The 24585-nt window shown below is 41.4% G+C and overlaps 1 protein-coding gene across 10 annotated transcripts in view; it reads right to left on the bottom strand.

Moving 5' to 3' along the window:
* The window catches only part of PPP1R9A (protein phosphatase 1 regulatory subunit 9A), a 541608-nt gene that overhangs the window by 135145 nt on the left and 381878 nt on the right, over nucleotides 1-24585 (bottom strand). For all 10 annotated transcript variants that reach the window (XM_029588910.1, XM_029588913.1, XM_029588912.1 and 7 more), the window contains 2 exons: nucleotides 19819-19971; nucleotides 6211-6264 (listed from right to left, as the gene is read on the bottom strand). In XM_029588910.1, the coding sequence (XP_029444770.1) occupies nucleotides 6211-6264; nucleotides 19819-19971 (207 nt within the window). The remainder of the gene's footprint in view (nucleotides 1-6210; nucleotides 6265-19818; nucleotides 19972-24585) is intronic.

Genomic DNA, 24585 nt, shown 5'->3' with positions numbered 1-24585 from the left:
AGCAGTCTACGAATCGTCAGACTGGTTTGAAAATAACCACAAACCACAGGTGGCCAAAAACCCTCCAAATCAAGAGGCAGGTCTAGTGTTATGCCCCTGCCACGTGGTAGATCTGGGTTCAATTTCTGAGCCCGCTGCTGGTTCCTCGGGCTGGGCCACAGATGTGGATGCTCCCAGCTCCCACTGGGGAGGAATCTCAACCATGGCACAGCTGTGGCACCCTGTGGCCAGACTCTCAGTGCACGCATAATGGGCTCCAGAAGAAGCCTCAATCCAAGATGACTGGATTAGACAGGATTGGGGGAGAGGGGGCGGGGCAAGGGGTGTTAAAAAGTAAGAAATCCCCCCTTCCCTGGCTGCGAATAAAGGTTCGTGGTATCCTAGCTCAAGACAGGCAGATTCTGACAGGAAGCTCAAAGGGGCAGAAAAAAGCGACAAGCCAAAACAATAAAAAAAAATCCCAACTCAGGGCATGCTACTGAAATGCTGATAGTTAAAAGCAGCACCAGATGGCCTGAAACACTGTCAAAACTAACAGTGAGCTGGAAGAAGTAGTTAGAGGATATCACAGCTCACCGGATATTTAAGCACAATAAAAGCACCAAGCATGAAGGTTTTGGGCTCAACAGTTTTTTCCCTCTTGCCTCTTTGGGCTTCCAGTTCAATTGGAAATGTTGTCTGCTGGATTATAGTATCATGTAATCTCTTGAGGTTTTTACTCTATTTTGATAAGTCCCACACTGTCCCAGCCACTGCAGTGACAGTATATGGTGAGGAGCTACAGGCCACAGCTTCCTCTGGAAGATGGTAAGCTTACACCCCGAGTGTGGCTCTAGGTGTTGCCAATGTGCAATGGCTGAGAGTTCCCCTCCCCTAACCAGGGCCGGTGTGAACAATAGGCCGGACGAGGCAGTTGCCTAGGATGGCATCAATGGGCAGGGTGCCAACTGGGTACACGAGGGAGCCATTTTCAAAATGTCAAAGGAGGGGTGACAGTTGCGGAGCACTTGCTAGGTTTGTGTGACGGTGTATGAAGAGAGAGAGAGAGAGAGAGAGAGCACTCACTAGGTTTGTGTGACATGGTGTATGAAGAGAGAGAGAGAGCACTCGCTAGGTTTGTGTGACATGGTGCATGAAGAGAGCGAGAGCACTCGCTAGGTTTGTGTGACATGGTGTATGAAGAGAGAGAGAGAGCACTCGCTAGGTTTGTGTGACATGGTGTATGAAGAGAGAGAGAGAGAGCACTCGCTAGGTTTGTGTGACATGGTGTATGAAGAGAGAGAGAGAGAGCACTTGCTAGGTTTGTGTGACATGGTGCATGAAGAGAGCGAGAGCACTCGCTAGGTTTGTGTGACATGGTGCATGAAGAGAGCGAGAGCACTCGCTAGGTTTGTGTGACATGGTGTATGGAGAGAGAGAGAGAACTGTAAGAGGGAGACCATAACTCTAGATATCTACCACTGTCAGAGGGGCACATTCATCTCAGAGCGGGTTTGGGGGTGTGGGGGGCAGTATTACATTGGTTTGCCTAGGGTGTTACAGACCTTTGCACCGGCCCTGCCCCTAAGGGGCTATGACTATGGCTTCTTATTTGCCACAGCAGAAGTTAGGACTCAGGAATTGAACCCAGGTCTCCCACAAGGCAATGCACAAGACTGCCATGGAGCCTAGCCCCAACTTTGAATGCCTGATGAGGATCATAAATCCAGTTTCTAATTCAGACACATCCCTAAAGCTTCTCGTCAGGGCTAAAAGTCATTTTGGGAAAATGAGAGATTAAGTTTTATGCTTTGTGCATGCTTTGTGGCTTCTTCACCAGATCTGCCTAGTTATCCAAATTAAGTTAGTCAGTTATTTTCTAACTTAACTACTGCATAGTAAAACGACTACTGCCAAGCTCAAGTTTGGGTATTGTCTTCTGATGTCCTGCACAGACAGTACAAAGCCTGAGCTGAAAAATTCAGCATCAATCAACAGTAATCATGAGTGTGAAAACATAGCTACGGTCTACGCAGGAATGATTTGGGAATCATACAAGATGCAATCACATCAAACTGATACACTTCATTTTCACAAAGTAACTTCCAGTGGTAGAGCCATGTTTTTACATCACTCTCTGGATAATATGCAGCAGAAATGGGATTTGAATGTTCAATGCTGAAAACAAAATTCTAGGGCAAAAAATAAGGGAGAATTAAGAGGGCCCTGGTTTTATGCACAGGAGCGTAAGTAACTTGGGTGGAGTGCCCAGCAATCTCCTCCTCTCTCCCCTGCTTTGTCTGGAGGCATCGGCGGGAAGATTTTGCATTCCTCAGCACTAAGCCCAGAGTATTGTGGGAATGGAGAGTGGGAAGGGCAGAAAGCAGAGAGACTGCAACAGGAGGCAGTCTCCGGCTCCTGGATCATAACTCAAGTTTCCCTCTTTGAAATTCATCGTTATTGTCACGATGCCTGGTGGAAGGTTTTCTTCAAACTCTATATGATAATGGGGACATCTGAGCCAAAAGTTCAAAAGATAGGGAACAGCAGCTATCTAGAGCAGCTTCAATTGAAGTGGGGTGAGGGAGAGAGGAAGGGCAATACCTCTTATCCTGGCAAAGGCAGGGGACTCTCTCCTTATTAAGGGAAGTGTGCACTGGGGCTTTAGCTTGTGGGAGTGGTGGTGCTGCACAGCTCAGTAGGCAGGTGGGGCATTGGCAGCCTCAAAGAACTGCACAGCACATGTGCCTGCTGCAATGCTAGGAAAGGACCCCAGCTCGGTTCGTGGTACTGTTAGTACCACCCAACCTGTGCAGACGGGGCGGCGGGGGCAGACCCCATCCCACTGCAGCCCGAAGAGAGGCTGGTGGGTCCATCCTGCCAAGGCTCGAAGAAAGGGGGAGGAGGATTCAGAAAGTGTGTGGGTATGAGAGAAAGTGAACCTGGTTGTAGGCCTGTGTGAGAGCCTATATTCATGTGTGTGTTACAGCCATGTGTGTCTTTGAACATGTATGAGAGAATGAATATGTGTAAGTGTGTGAACAGAGCTGGGCTCTCTTTCTCACACACACACACACACTTACACAGTTGGGGGTGGGCTTTATCCACCATTTTCATCCAGGGCAATAAAGCTGGCCCTGCTGGAAAGACCAGCCCAGGCTTGGATGGTGAAGCAGGCTACCTAGCTTGGTTATGGCTGGCAGCCAAACAGGACAGAACTTAGCTTGGGGTGATTTTATGTGATAACCTGATATGGATAAAACCGTTGCCTAAGTTAATTCCACATGAACAAGGTAATCTTTAAAGGAAAATGTAAATGTAACATATTACCTGCGTTAGGTGCACTTACCATGGCTAAAACCTACTGACAATTCAATAGCATATACTGCTACAATATATGCTATTAAATTGTCAACAGATTTTGTCCACATCAAGTGCACTTAATGGGGGTAAGTAGGCTTTTGAAAATTACATTTTCTTTTGAAAATTAACCTGAAAGTATCAAATGTGATTTTTTTTTTGCATTAAGGCAGAGGGAAGGGGAAGCAAGGATCATGACTACTTACATTAATACTCTTTTTGCTTACTACTTATTTTATTATTTTATTTAACACATTTATAACCTGCCTCCCCAATTTAATTAAAACGCCCAAGGCGGCATAACAGACTAAAAATACGTAACACATGGTTACACAATTATGACAATACCATCATATCTTATTTCAATCCATCACTCCTCAGCTTAACAACCCAGTAAAAAGTCTTTATATCTGTGAAAATGATTTTCTTGCAGAAAGTCATAATTTTGCTCCATTCTGATCTCTACTTGTAGAAAGTTCAACAATACTGGGGAAAAAGTTGAAAAGCCTCTTGCTCGTAATTGGGGATGCCTTTAATCTTTAAAACTGGGCACCACCTACAATGCTCCCTGGCTCGATCGCAATGGTCACGTGGGCACCTACCAATTCAATTTCTTCAGTAAATACTCTGGGGCCCCTTTCCTCTCAATATCCAAAAAGTCAATATTAAGATCTTAAATTGGGTACATTTGTTTATGGGCATCCAATGTAGCTTAAAGAAATGCAATCTAATTGGTATTGTACAGAATACTCCCATCACTAAGGGACCATCATATGTTGTACCACCTAAAGCTTACTAATAGGTCTATCCTGAAGGCCCACATAGAGGCCATTATAATAGTTTATCTGGAACATACTCAGGGCTTGAATCACTATCTTAAACATAGCCATCTGTAGAAATGGCCAAAGTCTTTTTACTTTCTTCAACCTATAGTATATACCATGAAATATCTGGGATTCCATTAGAAATTTTGAATTTAGCTTTACTCCTAAGTCATGGCCCTCTCCCACTGAAGTTACCTTATCCAAATCAATCATCTTAGTCACTGGTGAAAAATCCATTTTATTTCCACCTATTCCAAAAAGCTCTGTCTTCTTAACATTTAACTTCAATTGACTTTGAAAAAGCCACTTTGACATAATTTCCAATTTAGATTCTAATTCCACCACATCCCCTATTCTATTCTTGCTTAATGGAACCACAATCTGAACATCATCAGTGTGTATGTGTGTGTGTGTATATATATATATATATATATATATATATACACCTACAACTGAAGAGAATAAAGAAACATTACCAATGGTTGTAAAAAAAAATATTAAATAGGAGAGGGGATAATGGCTTTGCCTGTGGAACCTCACATTTCATCAAAACTGGGGTGCAATAATTTCCATCTACAAGGACTTTAAAAGTACTACTCAAAAAAAAAAAGAAAAAAAGATGTAACCAACCCAAAACATCCGATAACCTCAGCATAGCATTTCTCTTCTGCATATTATGATCCACCAAATCAAAAGATGATAAATCTAACAATCAGCAGTATCTCCTGGCTCCTATCTCAACAGTGGTACATATCATCACATACAGAAACTAATACGTCTCTGTACTACGGACCCTCTTGTAAATCCTGCCTGATTTACTTTCATTGTATTAATTTGGAATCATTATGTGATTTATTTATTTTTAATATCCCACTGGCAGCATTTTCCAAAGGTTCGGTGGGTGAGAAGTCAAAATAGATAATTATCTTTTCATAGATATTCTCTGAATTACTTTTTTCCTGGGGAAGGAGCCCAGTTTTACAGGCGGAAGGGGCTTGTTGAAAATAGCCCCCGGGAGGTCTGCCTGTGAGAGTGCCCACGCAACACAATTTCACACCTACTTTTGTACGCACATTAAACAGGCAATCCGGGGGCAGAGCTCGAATGGCATCAGTATTTATACACAGACTTGTCCATGCACAAAGTTCCACATGCTCTCGAATTTTTATAAGCCCCTAATGCCCACGAATATTCGGGCTTGAATATAAACCATCTGCAGACTTTAGACTATTTGAAGATGACCCTTTTTTTTTTTTTTTACTCTACGTTCAAACATTTTTATGGAAATAATTTTTAGTGCCTTTGAACCCCGCTGCCAAAATTATCCAAACTATGACACTAGAACTGAGTGCCTCACAGTGATGGCTAAGTAGATCAATTAACTACTTCATACTCTTAATTCTATTTTTATTATCGGTATGGTTTATAACGTTCATTTTCCTTGTTCCCTTGTTTAGTGTGTAAGCCACATAATTAATGTTCTGCTGTGTATAATAGCAAACACTAAAAAAGATTTACATCTGTTTACCCACTTGAAAGAGCAACGAAAAAATGAATAAAGCAGCAGAGTTAATTGGATATAGATATATATATATATATATATATATATATATATATATATATAGATATAGATATAGATATAGATATATAGATATCTCTTTGAGTGTGTAGAACGTCACAGAGGTGGCTCCGGGAATTCTAGAAGAGAAGCCACACAGCCCACTGAACTAATCAATAATATTCACTAAAGCTGTATAAACTGAAATGTCTGGGGTCAAACTCTTATATTTTATAAGGGATGTATGTCTTGAAGATTTTTTATTTGCCCATACCTTCACTACCTGTGGTTAGCATCTCACCATAACCCCTTCCCCTCCCCCCCCCCAAAAAAATAATAATAAAACAGTCAAATGACTCTTCTCAGTCTACTTTAGCTTAAGAAAACACTTTCTTTTTTTTTAAAGATACTGTACACATTTTTCAAAGTATAGGAGCAGGTCTTTTTCAGTCAGGACATAAGGAAATCAATACTATTACAGACACGTACCTTTGTCTTCAGCTTCTGTATCTCAGCTTCTGTAACGGCATGTTTGATCTGCAACTAAAATTAGAAAGCACAAAATTAAATAACTGAACTAAGACAAGTGATCCAGCGCTTAAAAGCCTGCACAGCCTAGTGTACAGGGTTCCCCATCACACAGCAGAAGGCCTGGAGAAGTACTGCACTGCAGCAGGCTGTAAATTTAATCTGTCTAGCTGTGCAACCTAATTAAAGAGGGGGTGTTGCCTAACAATTCATAATTTTTATTTTCAGATTAGGAAAGAAAACAATATACAGTAGTGAGTTCTAGCACAGAAAACAAAGATCAATTTAAGATGGCTCTGTTTTACAGTTCTGTGATCCTGCTGTTGCATTCTCTGAATTCAAACACATTCTCTTTGTACCTTCCAAACACTGAGGGGGTAATTTTGCAACATCGTGCGCAAGCTAGCTGGTAAATAATCTCACAGATTACACCAATTTCCAAAGCAGATTTGCACGTACACGTCAGTTTTGAAAATTACTCCACCAAATCTACCCTACGCATTCACAGCTGCTAAAAATGCTAGTAGAATTTTTTCCTGAAATTTTATTTGAATGCTTTTGGAAATCCATGCAAGTTCAAACCCTTCCCTTTTTAAAATTAGATGCTTGTAAATTAGTTTTATATAATGTCTTCCTTCCAGTGATTATGTCAAACCTGACTGCATTATGACCACTAATGCTAAGTGGCCCCACCACCAGTACCTCTTGTAGCAGGTCATGCATTCCATTGACAACTAGATCTCGGTTCCAGGACAGTCAGTTACGACATCTAGAAACTACCTCCCTAGCATGTCCTGATGAGTCATTTATCCAGACAATGCTGGGATAATTGAAATCTCCCATTTCTATTGGGTTGACTATTTTATTTGCCTTTCTAATTTCTGCTACCAATTTCACTGTCAATTCCATTTCACTGTTCATTCTAGTCAGATGGATGAAGTATACCTCCCACCAGCCACTCTTACCAATCCATAAAGATCCCACAGTGCAGTCTGTTTTCCATAGGACTATTATCCTGCTTGACTCTATACCTTCTTTAACATATAGTGCCACCCCTCCACCAATTTGATCTGCCCAATCTTGTTATAATTGGTTCCCTGGTATCAACGTCCCATTGGCCATCCTCCTTCCACCGGGTCTCTGAGATGCCTATTGTGTCTATATCTTCATCTAGTGTCATGCATTATAAGTGCTAGATTAATGAGTATACTACTAACGAAACACTGGAACAGTGCTGGCAGTGTCGAGTGGTGTTTTGAAAGGGATTATGAGATTAACTACTAGTATTATTGTGGAGGAGTGGTTCTCTAGTCTTTTCACAGTCCTACTTATAAGAGTCCAAGGAAGGAATACATAAAGCAGCTTGTCTTTTTACCTTAGCAGAATCAAGGGATCTATTCCGATGACTGAAGAAACTGTAGAATTTGGAATTCTACTAGTTGTCATCAGATCCAGAGAGTGCCCCACTGGTCTAATATTTAATGGAAACTCTCCAAGTTGAGATCCCACTCCCCAGGAACCTGAATGTTTCTGGGTAAAAATTCAGCCCGGACATTGTTGATTCTCGTGATGTGTACCAATAAAGATGAGCCAAATTCTGCTCCACCCACTGGAGCAACAGTTGTCAACCTTTTTTTTTTTTTTTGGGGGGGGGTGGGTTAGGAAGACTTGCCCTATTTTAGTACTGAACTGGGCAACTAAGAACTCTAAGGACTGGGAGGGTCTCAGCCTGCTCTTTGAATAGTTTATCACCCATCATAAGCATTACAAGGCCTGGACAATTGTGGCAGATGCCAATTGTTTGTCTTGGAATCATTTGGCCCTGATGAGTCAATCATCTAGGTAGAGATGCACCATACATGACTACAACTATGATCTTGGCGAAAGTCCTTGGGGCCATAGTGTGTCAGAACAGCAGAGGCTTTAACTGGAAATGTTCTAGGACACAAAATTTGAGAGATCTCTGATCTTCCCAAATGGGAAAATAAATATGAAACTAGACCTCTGCCAGGTCCAGGGATAAAACGAACTCTTCTCTTTTTACTGCCACTTTAAAAGCATGAAGAGTCTCCATTCTGAAACAGAGAACCCAGAGGCAATTATTGATCCCTTCAGGTTCAAAATATGGTAAAATAACCCATCCCTTCTTTGGGACTACACCATAAATCAAGTATTTTCCCTGGGCATCGGACGGGGACCAGAATCATAGTTTCCAATCTAAAGTTATCATGTTAGCTCTCACCATTTTTCTCTTGTTGACAGACATGCAGGAGAAATCTTAAAGGCATCACCAACCTCCAGGAAATATCCATTGTGCACAACATCTTGGACCCACTGGTCCAACATCCACTCCCAGTAAAAATGCTGAAGGTTATCATCCACTGGAACTGGAAGGGACCTGCTAAATCTCATTGGGATCACTGAACACCTCTTTATGTCTCAAGGTTGTCATTGCTTGGCTTATCTTCATGAAAGCAGTGGTTCCTGCCATGAAAATGACTGCCCCATGAAGGGAACTGTTTCCATGGCCTGAATCTTCTGGATTCCTTGAGGTGCATGCAACTTCTGGCACCCTGAGTCCCTGGAGTCTGTCCTCAAGAATCCTCTGGGCTTAGATTCTCCAAACTTCTTGACCAGCTTATCCAGTTCCTCAAACAGTAGCTTGCCCTTAAAGGGCAGCTTACTGAAGTGTGCTTTAGATGAGGTATCCACAGCCCAATTACTGTAATGATCGTGAGCCCTTGTGCTGTGGCGAGGTTGGCCCATCCTAGTAGGCAAACTCACTAGGCCCATGCCGACAGCGAGCAGATGTGCCCTGAGCTGGGACAGAGCTAGGGCTTCACCTGTACCAGCCACGTTCCCTGCTAGTGCAGCCTTTGCTTTCCAGGGGACAGCAGTTCTTAGGTGATGGTCCCACAGGGCAAAGATGAAGAGAGAGTCCGGGCCCAAGCTGAGGTCAGTGCAGGCAGCAGTCAGAACATAGTCTAGATCTGAAGCAATAGTCAGTGGCAGGCAAGAGAAAAGTCTGGGATTGAAGCAGAGGTCAATACTGGGACAGCAGGCAGACAAGTGAATGGAATAGGAACAGGACCAGGCAAGGAGTGGGAATGAGGCAAAGCTGGACTAGGGCAAAGCAGACTGGACAATGCAAAGCTGGGCTGGGTCAGGAAGCAACATGCACAGTAGAGACTACAGGAGGACCTGTTGCTAAGGCGAGTTGGAAGTGGCATGGTTGGGTTTAAATACCCAGCTGCATGTCATCATCACGGTACACTGGTACTTTTTCTTCCCACCGTGGGGCCTGTAAATGCTGACGCAGGGCGTGCACACCTAGGGGATGGTGCAGCACTATGGTAGGAGGCACAGTGGCGGCATTCACACCACAAAGAGCACCCTGGGGCTTCCAGTGGTAGCTTGGGTGAGTGTAGCCGGTCATGGAACCACCTTGCAACCAGCCAAACGTAACAATTAAACACCTAGAGTAATCTTGGGCTGCAACATAGAAGCCACTGAACTAGAGAAGACTCTGACAAGATCATACATGATGTCCCACCAAAAAGGGAATGCCCGATTCCAAACGTGTTTCATGCCAGACTTTCAGGAAGCTGCTGAATCCAGTGGACCAAGGCCTGAGAAAAATATCCTCCATAAATAGAAGGTTGTATGGCCAATGTCACCACCAAAACAGCCTGTTTTGGGTGGTCTTCAATCTTCCTATCCGGCAGGACCTTGAGAGCCATGCCACCTTCTATTGCTATAGCAGTTTTACACATTATGGCTAGCATCAGAGCGTCCACCATGCAATTTGATGGAGGCTCTCCTTGTCCTCCATGTGCAGTAGATACAATTTGAAATATAACTATAAAGGCTTTTTTCTCTTTTGTGCAGAAAGGAGATGAGCTCTTGTAACTAAAGCAAGATATAGGGAGGGAACGTGTTTTGACAAGCACAAGAGGCAGTAGCATATGGAGCCATGGAAATGTTAAAGGTCAGGCGGTCACTATTTGGCCATCAGCCAGTCAACAAGAAAGTGTTAAACAATGAAAAACTGATCTTTTGCAGTAGACTTGAAATGAGCCACTTGTGTTTTTATGACCTTTTAGAAACAGGTGATGAATTTTAATAAAATAGAGGTTTAGGTTTTTACCAGGAAATGCCTCCTGGTCCCATCAGAGGCACATAGCCATCACCTAGCTGGACAGCAACAGCCAATGGTATCAGCTGGTCACATCTAATATGTCACATGGCAAAATCACTCCTGTGTGGAATAAGTAAAATCACAAGCATAAATGAAAGAAGAGAAGAATCTATGCTACCAGGGCTGAATCTGCACTAGCAGCTGAACTGTAACAAAAGAGAAGATCCTGATATTCACTATGCCAAGACCAGAGTGCCCAAGAGAAAGGGACCATGCTGGAAATCAGAACCTGTTCTGGGAGACCTTCAGTTGGCCAACAGAGATATTTCCATCAGAGACATTCCTGGTCCAATTTGGGTGCAATACAATTATGTTGGGATTTTGATTCTCTTGGTATGTTTTTTTCTCATACAAACACAGAGCTGGGTTCAAACACTTATGCTAAGAAGAGATAAATAGTTTTCCTAAATAAAGGCTGGGATAAATTCTTATTGTGTCCTAATGAGTTTGACTTGGGTTTGGTAAGGTACTACTTCCTATGGATATTTACAATATTTAGGGACTTTTTCCTTCCCAACAAGAAATCTGAACACACACTTAAGGGGCAATAATACTGTCTCTGAGGGTGGGCAGAGCTATCAAAGAAACAGCCTTATAGACCGGGCTTCTGATTTTTGGTTCAAACCGAAAAACCCTGATAAAGCATATCTGATGGGGAAATTGGGCTTTTTGGTTTGAACCAAAATAAAACACAAAAATAGCCCTATCTTGAAGTGCTACTATGACATTATATGGCTTCTGTAAGCAGGGCCAGATGACATTGCAGCGGGCCAATGGAAAGCCTAAGCCCTGCTGGTCCAAGAAGAGGATAGCAGGAACAGCACTAACCACATCCGCTGGCAACAAATTCCAGAGTTCAATTGTGCGTTGAGTGAAAAAGAATTTTCTCCGATTAGTTTTAAATGTGCCACATGCTAACTTCATGGAGTGCCTTCTAGTCCTTCTATTATCCAAAATATTAAATAACCGATTCACATTTACCTATTCTAGACCTCTCATGATTATAACGACCACTATCATGCCCCCCCCCTCAGTTGTCTCTTCTCCAAGCTGAACTGCCCTAACCTCTGTAGCCTTGGTTGCCCTTCTCTGTACCTTCTCCAAGACAATATATCTTTTTTGAGATGTGGCGACCAGAATTGTACACAGTACTCAAGGTGCGGTCTCACCATGGAGCAATTGAGGTATTATATTTTCCATTTTGTTCACCATTCCCTTCCTAATAATTCCTAACATTCTGTTTGCTTTTTTGACTGCTGCAGCACACTGAGCTCGTACACTCCCTGCCACACCCACATACTTCCACCATGCCCACCAATGCCACATCCACATACTGTGCAACAGCATGTAAAATATTTAAGATAAATTGATGTATACCTTATTAAATTGAATCTACCTAAAAATGCACCAATTTTAATTGCATCAAGAAAACACCACCACGTATTTTTGGTGTACACCAAAATACATAGTTGCCTGAAAAATAAACCCCTAAATCATTATTTTATAAACTCTTACAGTAGAAGACCTACTTACAGTATAGTGATCAGTTGGAGCTGGGGCAGGAATTCCAGAAAAACTTAGGTCACTGATATTGCTATCACGTATGGTGTGTTCCAAATCAGGAGACCTTTCCTGCTGGTACTTAGGTGCTTCCTTATCTGGTTCCACTGATTACTATGTTTTGTTGTAGGGTAAGAGCCAGAGGTCCACCGAAGGATAGCCTTATTCCAAGGAATCACCCTGAATTGCTCAGTTATGGGAAGGGATGGGGTTATAGAGTTTACAATTATTTTTTTTTAAGGTGCATCACAGGCAGGATGGGTATGCTGGGTATGTGGGCTGTGGGAGAGAACTACGCTAAGTCTAATCTGAGGGGAGCAGGGGAATTGCTCTGCAGCACGTATCCCACCAGGAGGAGCCAGGCTCCGCAAATGCTGCACAAACATTCTCTTTCTCTGAACTGCTGCTCCCAGTAATCCAGCTCTCTCCTTTTTCTATTTCAATAAAAGTTTATAAGGAGCTTTGCCACAGCAAAGGACGAGGAAGGAGTGAGGGTGAACAGCCAGGTTTGGGTTTTTTTTTGTTTTTTTTTTTACTGAGGCAGGCTCCACTCTCTCCAAGAGCTCAACATGCCTGGGAGACACCTACAAGGGGCAATTAATCAGGACCATGAAGGATCCTGGGAACAGCCCCAAGGCTTACTCCATCAGGGAAAAACCAGAAGTCCTTGGGAGGTAAAACTTTTAACAGGGGAAATCAGCCCAAGGAGCACTCTGTCCTCTGCTCAATCAGGCCAAGACATGGGCTAAGGACCCTGGAATGTTGCTGCTCTAATCCATGCAGCTACTTTCTGCTGGAGAAAAACTACTGCAAGGGCCCAGACTGCACCTGCCTTTATCCAATATTGTCGCAGAGCAAAAGGCATGTTCTCTATCTCCATTATCTGGAAGGCAGAGTAAAGCCCACTTATCTGGACTGGCCTAGCAGGATGATAAGGAAATAAAAATCCTTAACATAACCATTTGTTGGAAAAATACATTTTTATATTTATACTCCAGTTTCAAAGAATGTTATATAGGAGTTAGAGAAGACATCTCGTTTAAGCAAAAAAAAAAAGAAATTCCTTTGTAAATGTTGCCTTTCCCTCACTGCCTTATCTATAATCACAATACCAGATTACCACAGTATTTATTACCCCCTTAAAAAAAAATCCTGAAGTGCGTTACAAATTAAGTCAGATTAATACAATCAATTAAAATGAAATAACTATTACTGTAATGTTAAAATTACAAATTAATACATTTAACAAATAGCAAAGCATCAATTTAAATAATTAGTTAATAAATAAAATGCAGCCAGCCTAATAGTAAATTTGGGACAATTTAATTTTCCTAAAAAGTTGCCGATATACATTTTAATTTAGCAGTTGTAATACATCAGAGAAATACAGCATAACAACTCTACTTTAGCAGCAGACTCAGACAGCATTCAGCAAATAAAGGCTATCATTACAAACTTCTAAGAAATAAAATAGCAATCCAAAACTATGGGCTTCATTCACTAAGCCACAGTAAATAAAAGAAATTACCACCTAATATATACCATTAACATTGTGCAATAATAGCTAAAGTTATCGTGGTATTCAGAATAGTTAGGAGGCAAGGATATGAAAATATTCTGTGAAGCGATAAAATATCGCTTTGCACAGTATTTTCTTGCTGTATAAAAGCAATTCCTGTTTTTGCTCCTTTAAAGGTTGGTTAGGTATTGGAGAAGAAAAGAGTTTTGTTTTTTTTGGAGAGGAGGCTTTAGATATCAATTACCTGAGTGCTTTGTCTTGTGTTTTCTTATTTTCCTAAAGTCCTTACCTTTTCCATGGTCTTTAGTTTTTATTTGTGAGTAAAAGAAAGAGTGCGTGTGTTTCTCTTCTTTGCCTTATCTGTTTGTCCCTTTTGTTTACAGCATGAAAGAAAGCTTGTGCTACACTAACTGCACTAACCACGTCCTCTGGCAACAAATTCCAGAGTTTACTTGTGCATTGAGTGAAAAAGAACTTTCTCCGATTAGTTTTAAATTTACCACCTGTTAACTTCATGGAGTGCCCCCTAGTCTTTCTATTATCCGAAAGAGTAAATAACCGATTCACATCTACCCGTTCTAGACCTCTCATGATCTTAAAGACCTCTATCATATCCCCCCGACAGCCGTCTCTTCTCCAAGCTGAACAGTCCTAACCTCTTTAGTCTTTCCTCATAGGGGAGCTGTTCCATTCCCTTTATCATTTTGGGCACCCTTCTCTGTCAGAACTTTGAGGGTGGGAGGCATGGCGATGGATGGCTACTGGGTAAGACCCTTTAACACTTATTTCCTTGCGCGATCTGTTTTAAGGCTTTTTGGCATATTGCTGGAAGAAAAGTTAATGTTTAGTTTTTGATCAGCTATAATATGTGCAGCCTATAGAAGCTATCTATGTGCATCACTTTCTCTGCCGATCCCAGCATGTGGGAGAGTGAGAGCTTGCGTGTGTTTATGGTAAAGCATGTGAGAGAGAGAGGGGGTGTGTGTGTGTGTGTGTGTGTGTGTGAATGGGAACCTGGCAGGTATATATGTGTGTTAATGAATGGGAACCTGGCAGGGATGTGTGTGTGTGTGTGTGTGTGTATGTGTATGTGTGAATGTGTGTGTGTATGTGTATGTGTGTATATGTGTGTGTGTGTGTGTATGTGTGTATATGTGTGTGTGTGTGTGTATGTGTATGTGTGAATGTGTGTGTGTATGTGTGTGTGTGAATGTGTGTGTGTGTATGTGTGTGTGTGTATATGTGTGTGTGTGTGTGTGTATATATGAGACAGCTTGTAAGAGAGATAGTGTGTGTGCGCGGGGGGAGGGAGGAAGGGAAGAAGATGGGAGAAGAGTGAAGAAACAGAAAGAGAAGAAAAACCCTGATAAATGAATTAGAAGACCAACAAGGGGAAAGTGGAAAGAGAGAGACCAGGGCCAACTGATTGGAAAAAAAGATCAGATGTCAACGGTAAAAATTGAGTGTTTTTAGCAATTGTGATATGCCATCTTTGGGAATAAAAAAAATAATATTTTTTGTATTTTGCTTTTTCTTTAAAGTTCCACTGTTCACTCTAGTTTCTTAGGCTATTTCAGTTTTGTCTAAATGTTTGTTTCTAATTTGTAAGCCCTTATTTTTGTATTAGATAAGGGTTAGTCTGTGTTCTGCCTGTGTGTGACTGAGGTGTAGTTTTTCTCTGTAGAGATCTGAGGCAGTCCAGGTTGTTCTGTTTGGCCAATAGATGGTATCTTAGTGTAGCAGGGTTGGTGTAATATGTAATATTATATGGTGTAATATGTATTGCTGCCTTTTCCTAGATAAGGTTGCTGCCCATTGAATCCTGAGAATTCTGGCAATGATTATATGGTATAGCAAGGTTCTAGAAACAGAGTAGGATTAAATGGACAATTTTCTCAGTGGAAGGGAGTGGACAGTGGAGTGCCTCAGGGATCTGTATTGGGACCTGTACTTTTCAATATATTTATAAATGATCTGGAAAGAAATATGACGAGTGAGGTAATCAAATTTGCAGATGATACAAAATTGTTCAGAGTAGTTAAATCACAAGGAGATTGTGATAAATTGCAGGAAGACCTTGTGAGACTGGAAAATTGGGCATCGAAATGGTAGATGAAATTTAATGTGGCCAAGTGCAAGGTGATGCATATAGGGAAAAATAACCCATGCTATAGTTACACAATGTTAGGTTCCATATTAAGTGCTACCACCCAAGAAAGAGATCTAGGCATCATAGTGGATAACACATTGAAATCGTCTGTTCGGTGTGCTGCGGCAGTCAAAAAAGCAAACAGAATGTTGGGAATTATTAGGAAGGGAATGGTAAATAAAACGGAAAGTGTCATAATGCCTCTGTATCGCTCCATGGTGAGACCGCACCTTGAATACTGTGTACAATTCTGGTCGCCGCATCTCAAAAAAAGATATAATTGCGATGGAGAAGGTACAGAGAAGGGCGACCAAAATGATAAGGGGAATGGAACAGCTCCCCTATGAGGAAAAACTAAAGAGGTTAGGACTTTTCAGCTTGGAGAAGAGACGGCTAAGAGGGGATATGATAGAAGTGTTTAAAATCATGAGAGGTCTAGAACGGGTAGATGTGAATCGGTTATTTAGTCTTTCAGATAATAGAAAGACTAGGGGGCACTCCATGAAGTTAGCATGTGGCACCTTTAAAACTAATCGGAGAAAGTTCTTTTTCACTCAACGCACAATTAAACTCTGGAATTTGTTGCCAGAGGATGTGGTTAGTTCAGTTAGTATAGCTGTGTTTAAAAAAGGATTGGATAAGTTCTTGGAGGAGAAGTCCATTACCTGCTATTAATTAAGTTGCTTATTTAGTGTGGATGTTAGTATGAATACCCACCTTAAAGCTTTGAAAATGACCCTGAAGAACAGAGAGCCTGTGCAGTTGGAAACGTTGAGCATTCGTGGAAATAATATTTGATACTTTATTCTGCCAGACAGTTTATCCCTCAATACCCTGCTAGTTGATGTTGAGCCCAAAGTGAAATCCAAAAAGAGAGAAGCTGGTAAGTGAGCAGATTAATGTTCTATAAAACTAGTTCCAGTATTCTAAGGATGTTCTCAGGACCAACATGAAGGTAACCATTAGTCCCAGTTCATGGAGGCTGTTGTCTAGGATCTCTCCAGGAGTGTTAACGCTCTGAAACCTTCTTGTTCTTATGTCTGCTCTCTCAATGGATGAAGGAAAACAGTAGTGTGCCCTAGGGATTTGTACTGCAACTGGTGTTTAACATCTTTATAAATGATCTGGAAAAGGGAATGACAAATGAGGTGATCAGATTTGTAGATGACAGTTATTGTGATTTGTTAAATCACAATCCGCTTGTGAGAAACTGCAAGAGGACTTTGCAAGAATGGGAGTCTAGACATCCAAATGGCAGATTAAATTTGGATAAGTTCTTGGAGGAGAAGTCCATTAACGGCTATTAATCAAATTTACTTAGGGAATAGCCACTGCTATTAATTGCATCAGTGGCATGGGATATTCTTAGTGTTTGGGTAATTGCCAGGTTCTTGTGGCCTGGTTTGGCCACTGTTGGAAACAGGATGCTAGGCTTGATAGACTCTTGGTCTGACCCAGCATGGCAATTTCTTATGTTCTTATGACTTAGAAAATAGCCACTGCTATTACTAGCAACGGTAACATGAAATAGACTTAGTTTTTGGGTACTTGCCAGGTTCTTATGGCCTGGATTGGCCACTGTTGGAAACAGGATGCTGGGCTTGATGGACCTTTGGTCTTACCCAGTATGACATGTTCTTATGTTCATTTTTTTTTTTTTTGCAGGGTTTTGTGCTTCTTCACAAAATATTTGGCAGTGGAGGGAGTTTGTTTTGCTGAGATGACACCAGAATTTTAGTATGATTTAATTTTGAATAATTTTTCATATCAGTTTTATTCCTTGATGTTTTGTGAGGAATGATGGTTTCTGTTTTTCCATTGCATAATATAGTTGGCTTGTTGCAGTTTTCAGTTCAATTTTTGTTGGCAAGTTTGGAGTATTTGGGGGGGGGGGAGAAGGGCACCGTATTACTAGCCTGTCCTGGGCACCAAAATATCTTAGCCCGGCCCTGCCTTAACTAGACACAAAAATTAGCCTCATCTGCCACTGGCTGCCCCTGGTTCTCTTCCCCCTCCCCCTTCTCTGCTGGTCCTGCTGCTTGGCTGTGTGACTTGTCTCCACTCTCTCCCTGGGCCCTGTCCCACAACTACAGCATAGGAGCTGGAGACTACTGCCGCTCCTGGCCCGCTGCTACATGCCTATAACCCAGCTTGTCTCCCTAACTTGCTTAGTCCTGTCCTTCTCTTGCTGACCTCCAGCTGCTGCAGCCTCCTGTGCTGCTCGATTGCATTGCTGAGGATCAGGAATGGACACTAGTACTGCACTAACCAGCTGATGCAATACAGTGCACTTAGCCAAGCGAACTGTTTAACCCGTGGGTTGGACACGCGTCCATAACCCCTTATTCTATAAGGGGATTAGCATGTCCAAAATGTGCGCCCAACCCCTCGTGAAACTAATACCGCTCATCACATGCAAATGCATGTTGATGAGGCTATTAGCTATTCTCCCGATTCCAAAAAAAAAACATGCGCCCGAGGCACACATTGTTACCCTCAGAAATTAACGCCTGCCCAGAGCAGCCCAAAAGGTGTACAGAAAAACAGAAAATGCTGCTTTTCTATACTTCCTCCATCTTAATATCATGGCGATATTAAGTCGGAGGAACAAAAAGGATAAGAATGTAAAAAGTAAAAAATAAATTTTAAAACTGTGCCGGTGCTCAGGTTAGGAAAAGGGACGCTCGTAAAATTGAGCATCAGTTTTCCTAATCCACTGACTGCCACCTCTCCTGGGCGCCCATTGCCAAGGAGCACATTTGTCCCTAGCGCCTCCTTGGCAGCGCGACCCCTCATTTAAATATTTGATCACATGCCCAGGAGAGGTGGCTGGGTACGCGTTAGAAAAGCGGGCACTCAACACTGAGCGCCCATTTTCTGTTCTGATTTATTGCATCGGCCTGAAAGCAAGGTAAATAAATGCTGTGGGTTTATTAGTGGGATTGCTCCTCCTAACTGTTGAGTGTTGAAGTTCTTGGCCTCGGTTTGGAGGTATTGGGGTGGGGGAGGGGAGCACTGAAAAGGAAGTGTGTGCATTGCAATTTTGCTGGGCTTGGGCCTAGGGAAGAGGGGGCACTGGGGAAAGAAATTCTTCCCTTTCCCCAAAAGGCACCTTGATGTTGTTGCCCTACAGCGCAATTTCTGCAGCAGCAGCATACATGGCCTTTTCTTCTTCCCGCGTGCCCGGTAAACATCAGTTCCTCTTCCGGGCCACAGGGGCGGGAAGAAGAAAAGGTCACGTTCCTGTTGCCGGCTTCCACAAACACTGCTGCCGTTCCCCTCGGGGCTTGAATGTGCTGATAGCCCAGGCAGAAACAGCAGCAGTGTTCCTCTCGCTGAGGTGAAGGGGGGGGGGGAGAGCAGTGGGTGTGCAACACACCTGCCGGTGCTTTGCGACACACTGGTTGCGAACCGCTGCGCTAGACGACCAAGGGGAAAAAGGTGCTCAGGGAAGACAAGGACATAGTAGAAAAACTGAATTAATTATTTCCCTCCATTTTTATGGAAAAGGATGTTGAGAACATATCCACACCTGAAACATTTAATAATAGAGATTCTGAGCAACTAAAATGAATATCTGTGACAACAGAAGCTGTATTAGATCAGACTATTAACATCAACAGTAAAAAAAAATCACTGGGACCAGATGAAATCCAACCCAGACATGCTGCAAAACAAGACAAGTATATTAACAACTAATTATTCATCATTTGTCACATTCATCCATTCATTATTATATTAAGTTACTAAAAGATATTGTTAGTACTGAAAGCCTAAATAAAATTCTCATCAGAATCTGAGGAACACTTATTCTCCTTCTTGAACTAACTTACTTTGAAAACGGTTCACTCCTGCTATGGATGGGGGAAGATACATTGATTTTGTACTATTAATAGTAAGGCAGTATTACATAAATGTTCTTCTCATTATGGGAGATACAAGGCAGGCAGATATCACTGCTGCTGGTATGAACTGCATGGCTTAAAACTTTTATTTTACTTTACCTTCAATATGATTGATTGGGCCATTTGAAAGTAAGGATTTTGCAAACAAGCTGGAAATCAATTACTGTATATTATTCAGAGCAGAACGAGTGTTACAGAATAAATACACGCATGAAAAAGTTTCAATTCCAAGACTCACCTCTTTGAATTTGTGAGCAAGCTTGCTCGCATCCAGCTCGGAAGGGGAAAACATGTCATTTTCTGGAATATCGAACACTTCAATGGCCATTTCTCCCCCTGGATGAATTGGGCCCACATCCTCATCCTCCTCATCAGTAGCATATTCCCTTGTCTATTATAATAAAACAAAAACATGTCCATTTTCCTGCATGTAGAATGTCATATGATATTGAAACAACACTACAGCAAATAAAAATGTAAAAAACACACTATTACTGACAAACTGTTAAGGAAGCTGGCTTGCAGATCTGGAGAGCAGACATGCAATAAAGGTTATATTGCTGTGGTATAAGTATGTTTATTTTGTTAGTGAAATAATTTAGTGAAATACCTGCATTTTAGTGCAAGATATCAAAGCAAATATTTTAGGTTCCACTTGTGAAGAGATCATGAAAGAATGAAATGATATATTAGACACCAATTTATTGAAAATGAAATCATACATTTTAAAAAAGTCTCTTAAAAATCCTTACAAATATTTAACCCCCCCCAAAAAAAAAAAAACAAAAAACCAACCACCAGATATCAACATAACCCTTCTTTAATGAGCATATCCTCTCAGGGCTGGAAAAAACTGAGTGTGCTGAATGGTAAAATTTACTGAGAATGGACATAACATTTTAAAAAAACAGAATGAATGCTGGTGATCTCCATCCCAAAGACTAATAAAGACAGAGAAACATAATGATGGAGCAGAGTTCCAACTGTTGCAAATTAGTTCAAATGCATTTATAACAAAACACAGTACTCAGGAAAGCGACCCATGCACAGTGCTTTTGCACATCTCGGTAGGCATGCCTTCGTTAACTCTTTCAAAATGTACAAAAACTAGGGGATCCACTGTGAAGTTACTAGGTAATACATTTAAGACAAATGGGATAAAATAATTTTTTACTCAAGGCATAATTAAAGTCTGGAATTCGTTGCCAGAAGATGTGATGAATGCTGACAATAAAGCTGAATTTAAAAAAGGTTTGGACAAGTTCCTGGCGGCAAAGTCCATAAACCATTATTAAGGTGGACTTGGGGAAATCCACTGCTCATCCCTGGGATAAGCAGCTTGAAATCTAGTGATCTTTTGGGATCCTGCCAGGTACTTGTGACCTGGCTTGGCCACTGTTGGCAACAGGATACAGGGTCTGATGGACCTTTGGGCTCACCCAGCATGGCAAACCTTATGTTTTGACGTACAGCTTGTATCAAACATTTTACAAATTTATTTATTTATTTATTTAATTTCTTTTACTATACCGATGCTCAAGACTAGGTCTTATCGTACCGGTTTACAATGTAACTGAGGGGAAACCAATTAACATCAAGGTAGAAAGTAAAGTTACATTAAACAGGGAGCGTAAAAACTGGGCAATGGAAGACAGTACAGAATTTAAACTAAGAAACAATTAGAGAGAGATAAATATATAATCAACAAAAACTATAAGATACGTAAACATAGATTTATCCTAGGCAGTTATTAGCATGGTATGTCCAGTGGGAGAAGGAAAGGGTGAGGTTGGGTGGGGGGGAAGGGGAGAGGGAAAAGAGGGGGGGTAGGGATTAGGGAGGGGTGGGAGAATGAGAGTCAGTGATGGTTGAGGAGATCCTTCAGCGGTAGGCTTCTGCGAACAGCCAGGTTTTCAATTTCTTTCTGAATGTTGAATGGCATTGTTCTTGGCGTAAGTCTTGGGGAAGTGAAATGGACACCTGAGCTTTATTTTGGAACTCATCAAGCTTTTCCAATGATATAACACTACAGTTATCCTAATGCAGACATTTTACATAACTGTTGATAATCCAGGTCGGCCAAATTTCAAAGCAATTTATACAGTTAAAAGTGTCTGTTCCGTATAAATCAGCTGTCTAGAAATTGTCTGCCCTTAATGTGATGAAAAGCATGTGCGTTGTTTGACAGGGTACATGCTTTTCACATTGACAGAAGGCAGTCCCAGAAGTGGGGGGAAGGGAGTTTGGGTCAGGGGTTTCCACCTGTACATCACCTTAGGTCTGTTTAGATTGCATAAGGTCAGCAATATGGTCCTTCTGCATTGAAACTCTTCAGTATTTAAGATATATGGAAGGTCTGGTCCCCCTGACGCAGCCCTGATGCGAAACACGGCTGTGTCGGGGGTCCTTGTTCTTACACCATGTATCACTATTTGTGCTTTTGAACATGTACCACTGATGTGACTGTATTCACAATAAAAAGTTTGTTGCTAATATGTATTGACCAGTCAACATTGTTTGCCACACATTATATTTACATTGTATAAACAAAATATGACAGATAAGGATCACTAGGCCCCATCAAATCTGCTTAATTTAATTCATATAATGCCACAGATTCCACTGATCTCTAGCTCTCTCTCATTTCTTTGTAACTAAGGATCCTCTGTGCTTAACTCCCTGTTGAATTCTGTTATGGTTTTTGCCTCTACCAACTCCGCTGGGAGGCCATTACATGCATCTACAGCCCTTTTTGTGAAGAAATATTTACCAATAATAATCTCAAGCCTACCCCCTTTGGGTTTCATATCCATAGAAAAGGAACTTCTTGTGCATTAACACTTTTTAGGTATTTGAATGTCTATCATATCCCGCATCAATTCTCTCCTCTCCTCTAGGGTATACATACTTATGTGTTTGTCTCATCCCATAGAGCTTTTGTACAGTCCCTGCACCATCTACCCTACCCTATTTCCTTCTGGAGATACTGCCTCCAGAGCTAAACACAATATTCTAGATCAGATCTTGCCAATGAACTTACAGAGGCATTATCAACTTTATTCTACCAATCATACTTTTTGCACCCTAGCTTCCTTCTGGCCTGGCCTTCATGTTGTACAGTTTTGTTTCCTAGAAATCACCAGATGTGACAACCCTGAAGTCTCTCTTCTAATTAGTGCACATTAGTATATCCTTCCCCATCCACCTCGTGCCTCATACTGCTCTCCTGGATCACTCAGCCCCATATGTATGACTATAGGGTTTTTTTTTGTTTGTTTTTTGTTTTTAGCTGCCATGCACTTTGCCACTCTTCAAGCTCTCTTAGATCACCCCTTATTTTTCTACTCTTTTTGGGGTGACCAGTCTGTTGCAGATCTTAGTGTCATCTACTAAAGGGAACTCTTCCCTACTAATGTCGCTACAATATCACTCAAGAACTCACAAAAATGTTAAACAGAACCAGCCACTTTACCAAACCCCAAGGCACTTCACTGATATCCCATCTTTCCTCAGAGTGAAACCCAATACACTCTGTTGCCTATCAATTCTAAGCCAGTCATCCAGTTTGAGGCCCACCCAAGACATACAAAAAAATATTCCTGTCAATCCAGGCTATAAGTACCCAAAAACTAAGTCTATAGGTACTTATGGCCTGGATTGGCCACTGTTGAAAAAGGATGCTGGACTTGATGGACCCTTGGTCTGACCCAGTATGGCATGTTCTTATGTTATGTTAATCTAAATCTCTTGCAACCAGCAACAATGTAAAAAAATTAATAGTGACAGGAAATTTTTTTTGTATGTTTTGGGTAGGCCTCAAACTGAATGACTGGCTTAGAAATGATAGGCAACAGAGTACATTGGGTTTCACTCTGAGGAAAGATGGGATATGTGTGAAGTGCCTTGGGGTTTGGTAATGTGGCTGGTTCTGTTTAACATTTGTATACTATGTAGATTTAGTGTAAAATACATATAAGAAAAGCAATTAATATACAGATTTGCAAGGTATTAACAGCTGAAGGCCAAAATTTCAGCCACAGGCTAATAATTCAGTTATGTACTTAACACTTCATGTATGCATCATTTTTGCAATGAAAACTCAAAGCAAACGGATATTTTCCTGTGTTACTTCATGAAAAATGCATATTAATAGAGACATTCTAGAAGGTTTTTCCTGTTAATACAGAAGTATGACAGAATAGATGTTCACTTCTGTTTGAATTAGGCATATACAAAAGAGTATAAAGAAAACTTATGAGCAGGTTTCATTTTATATACTAACATTCATTCTACTGATATCTTTTCTGATATTTGCATTAAAAAATGTTTAACAGAATTTGTAGCTGTCTCAAACACATTTATCAAGACATATCTGTATTGTTTTACACAAGACAGCAAACTCAAAATCTGAGATACATTTCTGTATTTATAGCTACCACGACATTTTTTGTCTCATTAATGCTAACAAATGCTGCTGGCAATTCTTATTGCAATCTGGTCACTTGATTTTTTTTCTATTTGTTGGGGACATGCAAACCTAGAAAGCCTTCCTACCCAATGGAGACCCCAGTGGTATCAGGACTTTTGTCTTATTCATACTGATGGTGATTATTTTGCTTGGGGCCTCAATGTCACTTGTACGGACTAGGGGCTCTGACTCGGAGGCAATTCTGAGTCCAGGAGTGCTACTCCCAGCAGTTACAGCCACCCCATGGCAAAGATGTCTCCTACACAGGTTGCGTTCTCCTTTTGGTGTCACTGGAAAATGGTTCTCCGGATTCAATGGAAGTTACACAGGGGAGAGATGATCAAAGCCTGGAGACAGCTGGTGCAGCTTGTGAAGTGGTGGTGTTGGAAGTGGGAGAGGCCTGTGAAGCTGCAGGGATGGCTACTATGGAGAGTGGGGCTACTGCCAGAGGTGCATTATATATTTTATTTGGAAAAAAAAATGAACTCACTAAAAATAGAAAAAAGTACTCCAAGCAAGGTACAACATACCAATAAA

Source organism: Rhinatrema bivittatum, chromosome 2, assembly GCF_901001135.1.
Source record: "Rhinatrema bivittatum chromosome 2, aRhiBiv1.1, whole genome shotgun sequence".
NCBI classification, from domain to species: domain Eukaryota; kingdom Metazoa; phylum Chordata; class Amphibia; order Gymnophiona; family Rhinatrematidae; genus Rhinatrema; species Rhinatrema bivittatum.
This window is presented reverse-complemented; position numbering and strand designations above follow the sequence as displayed.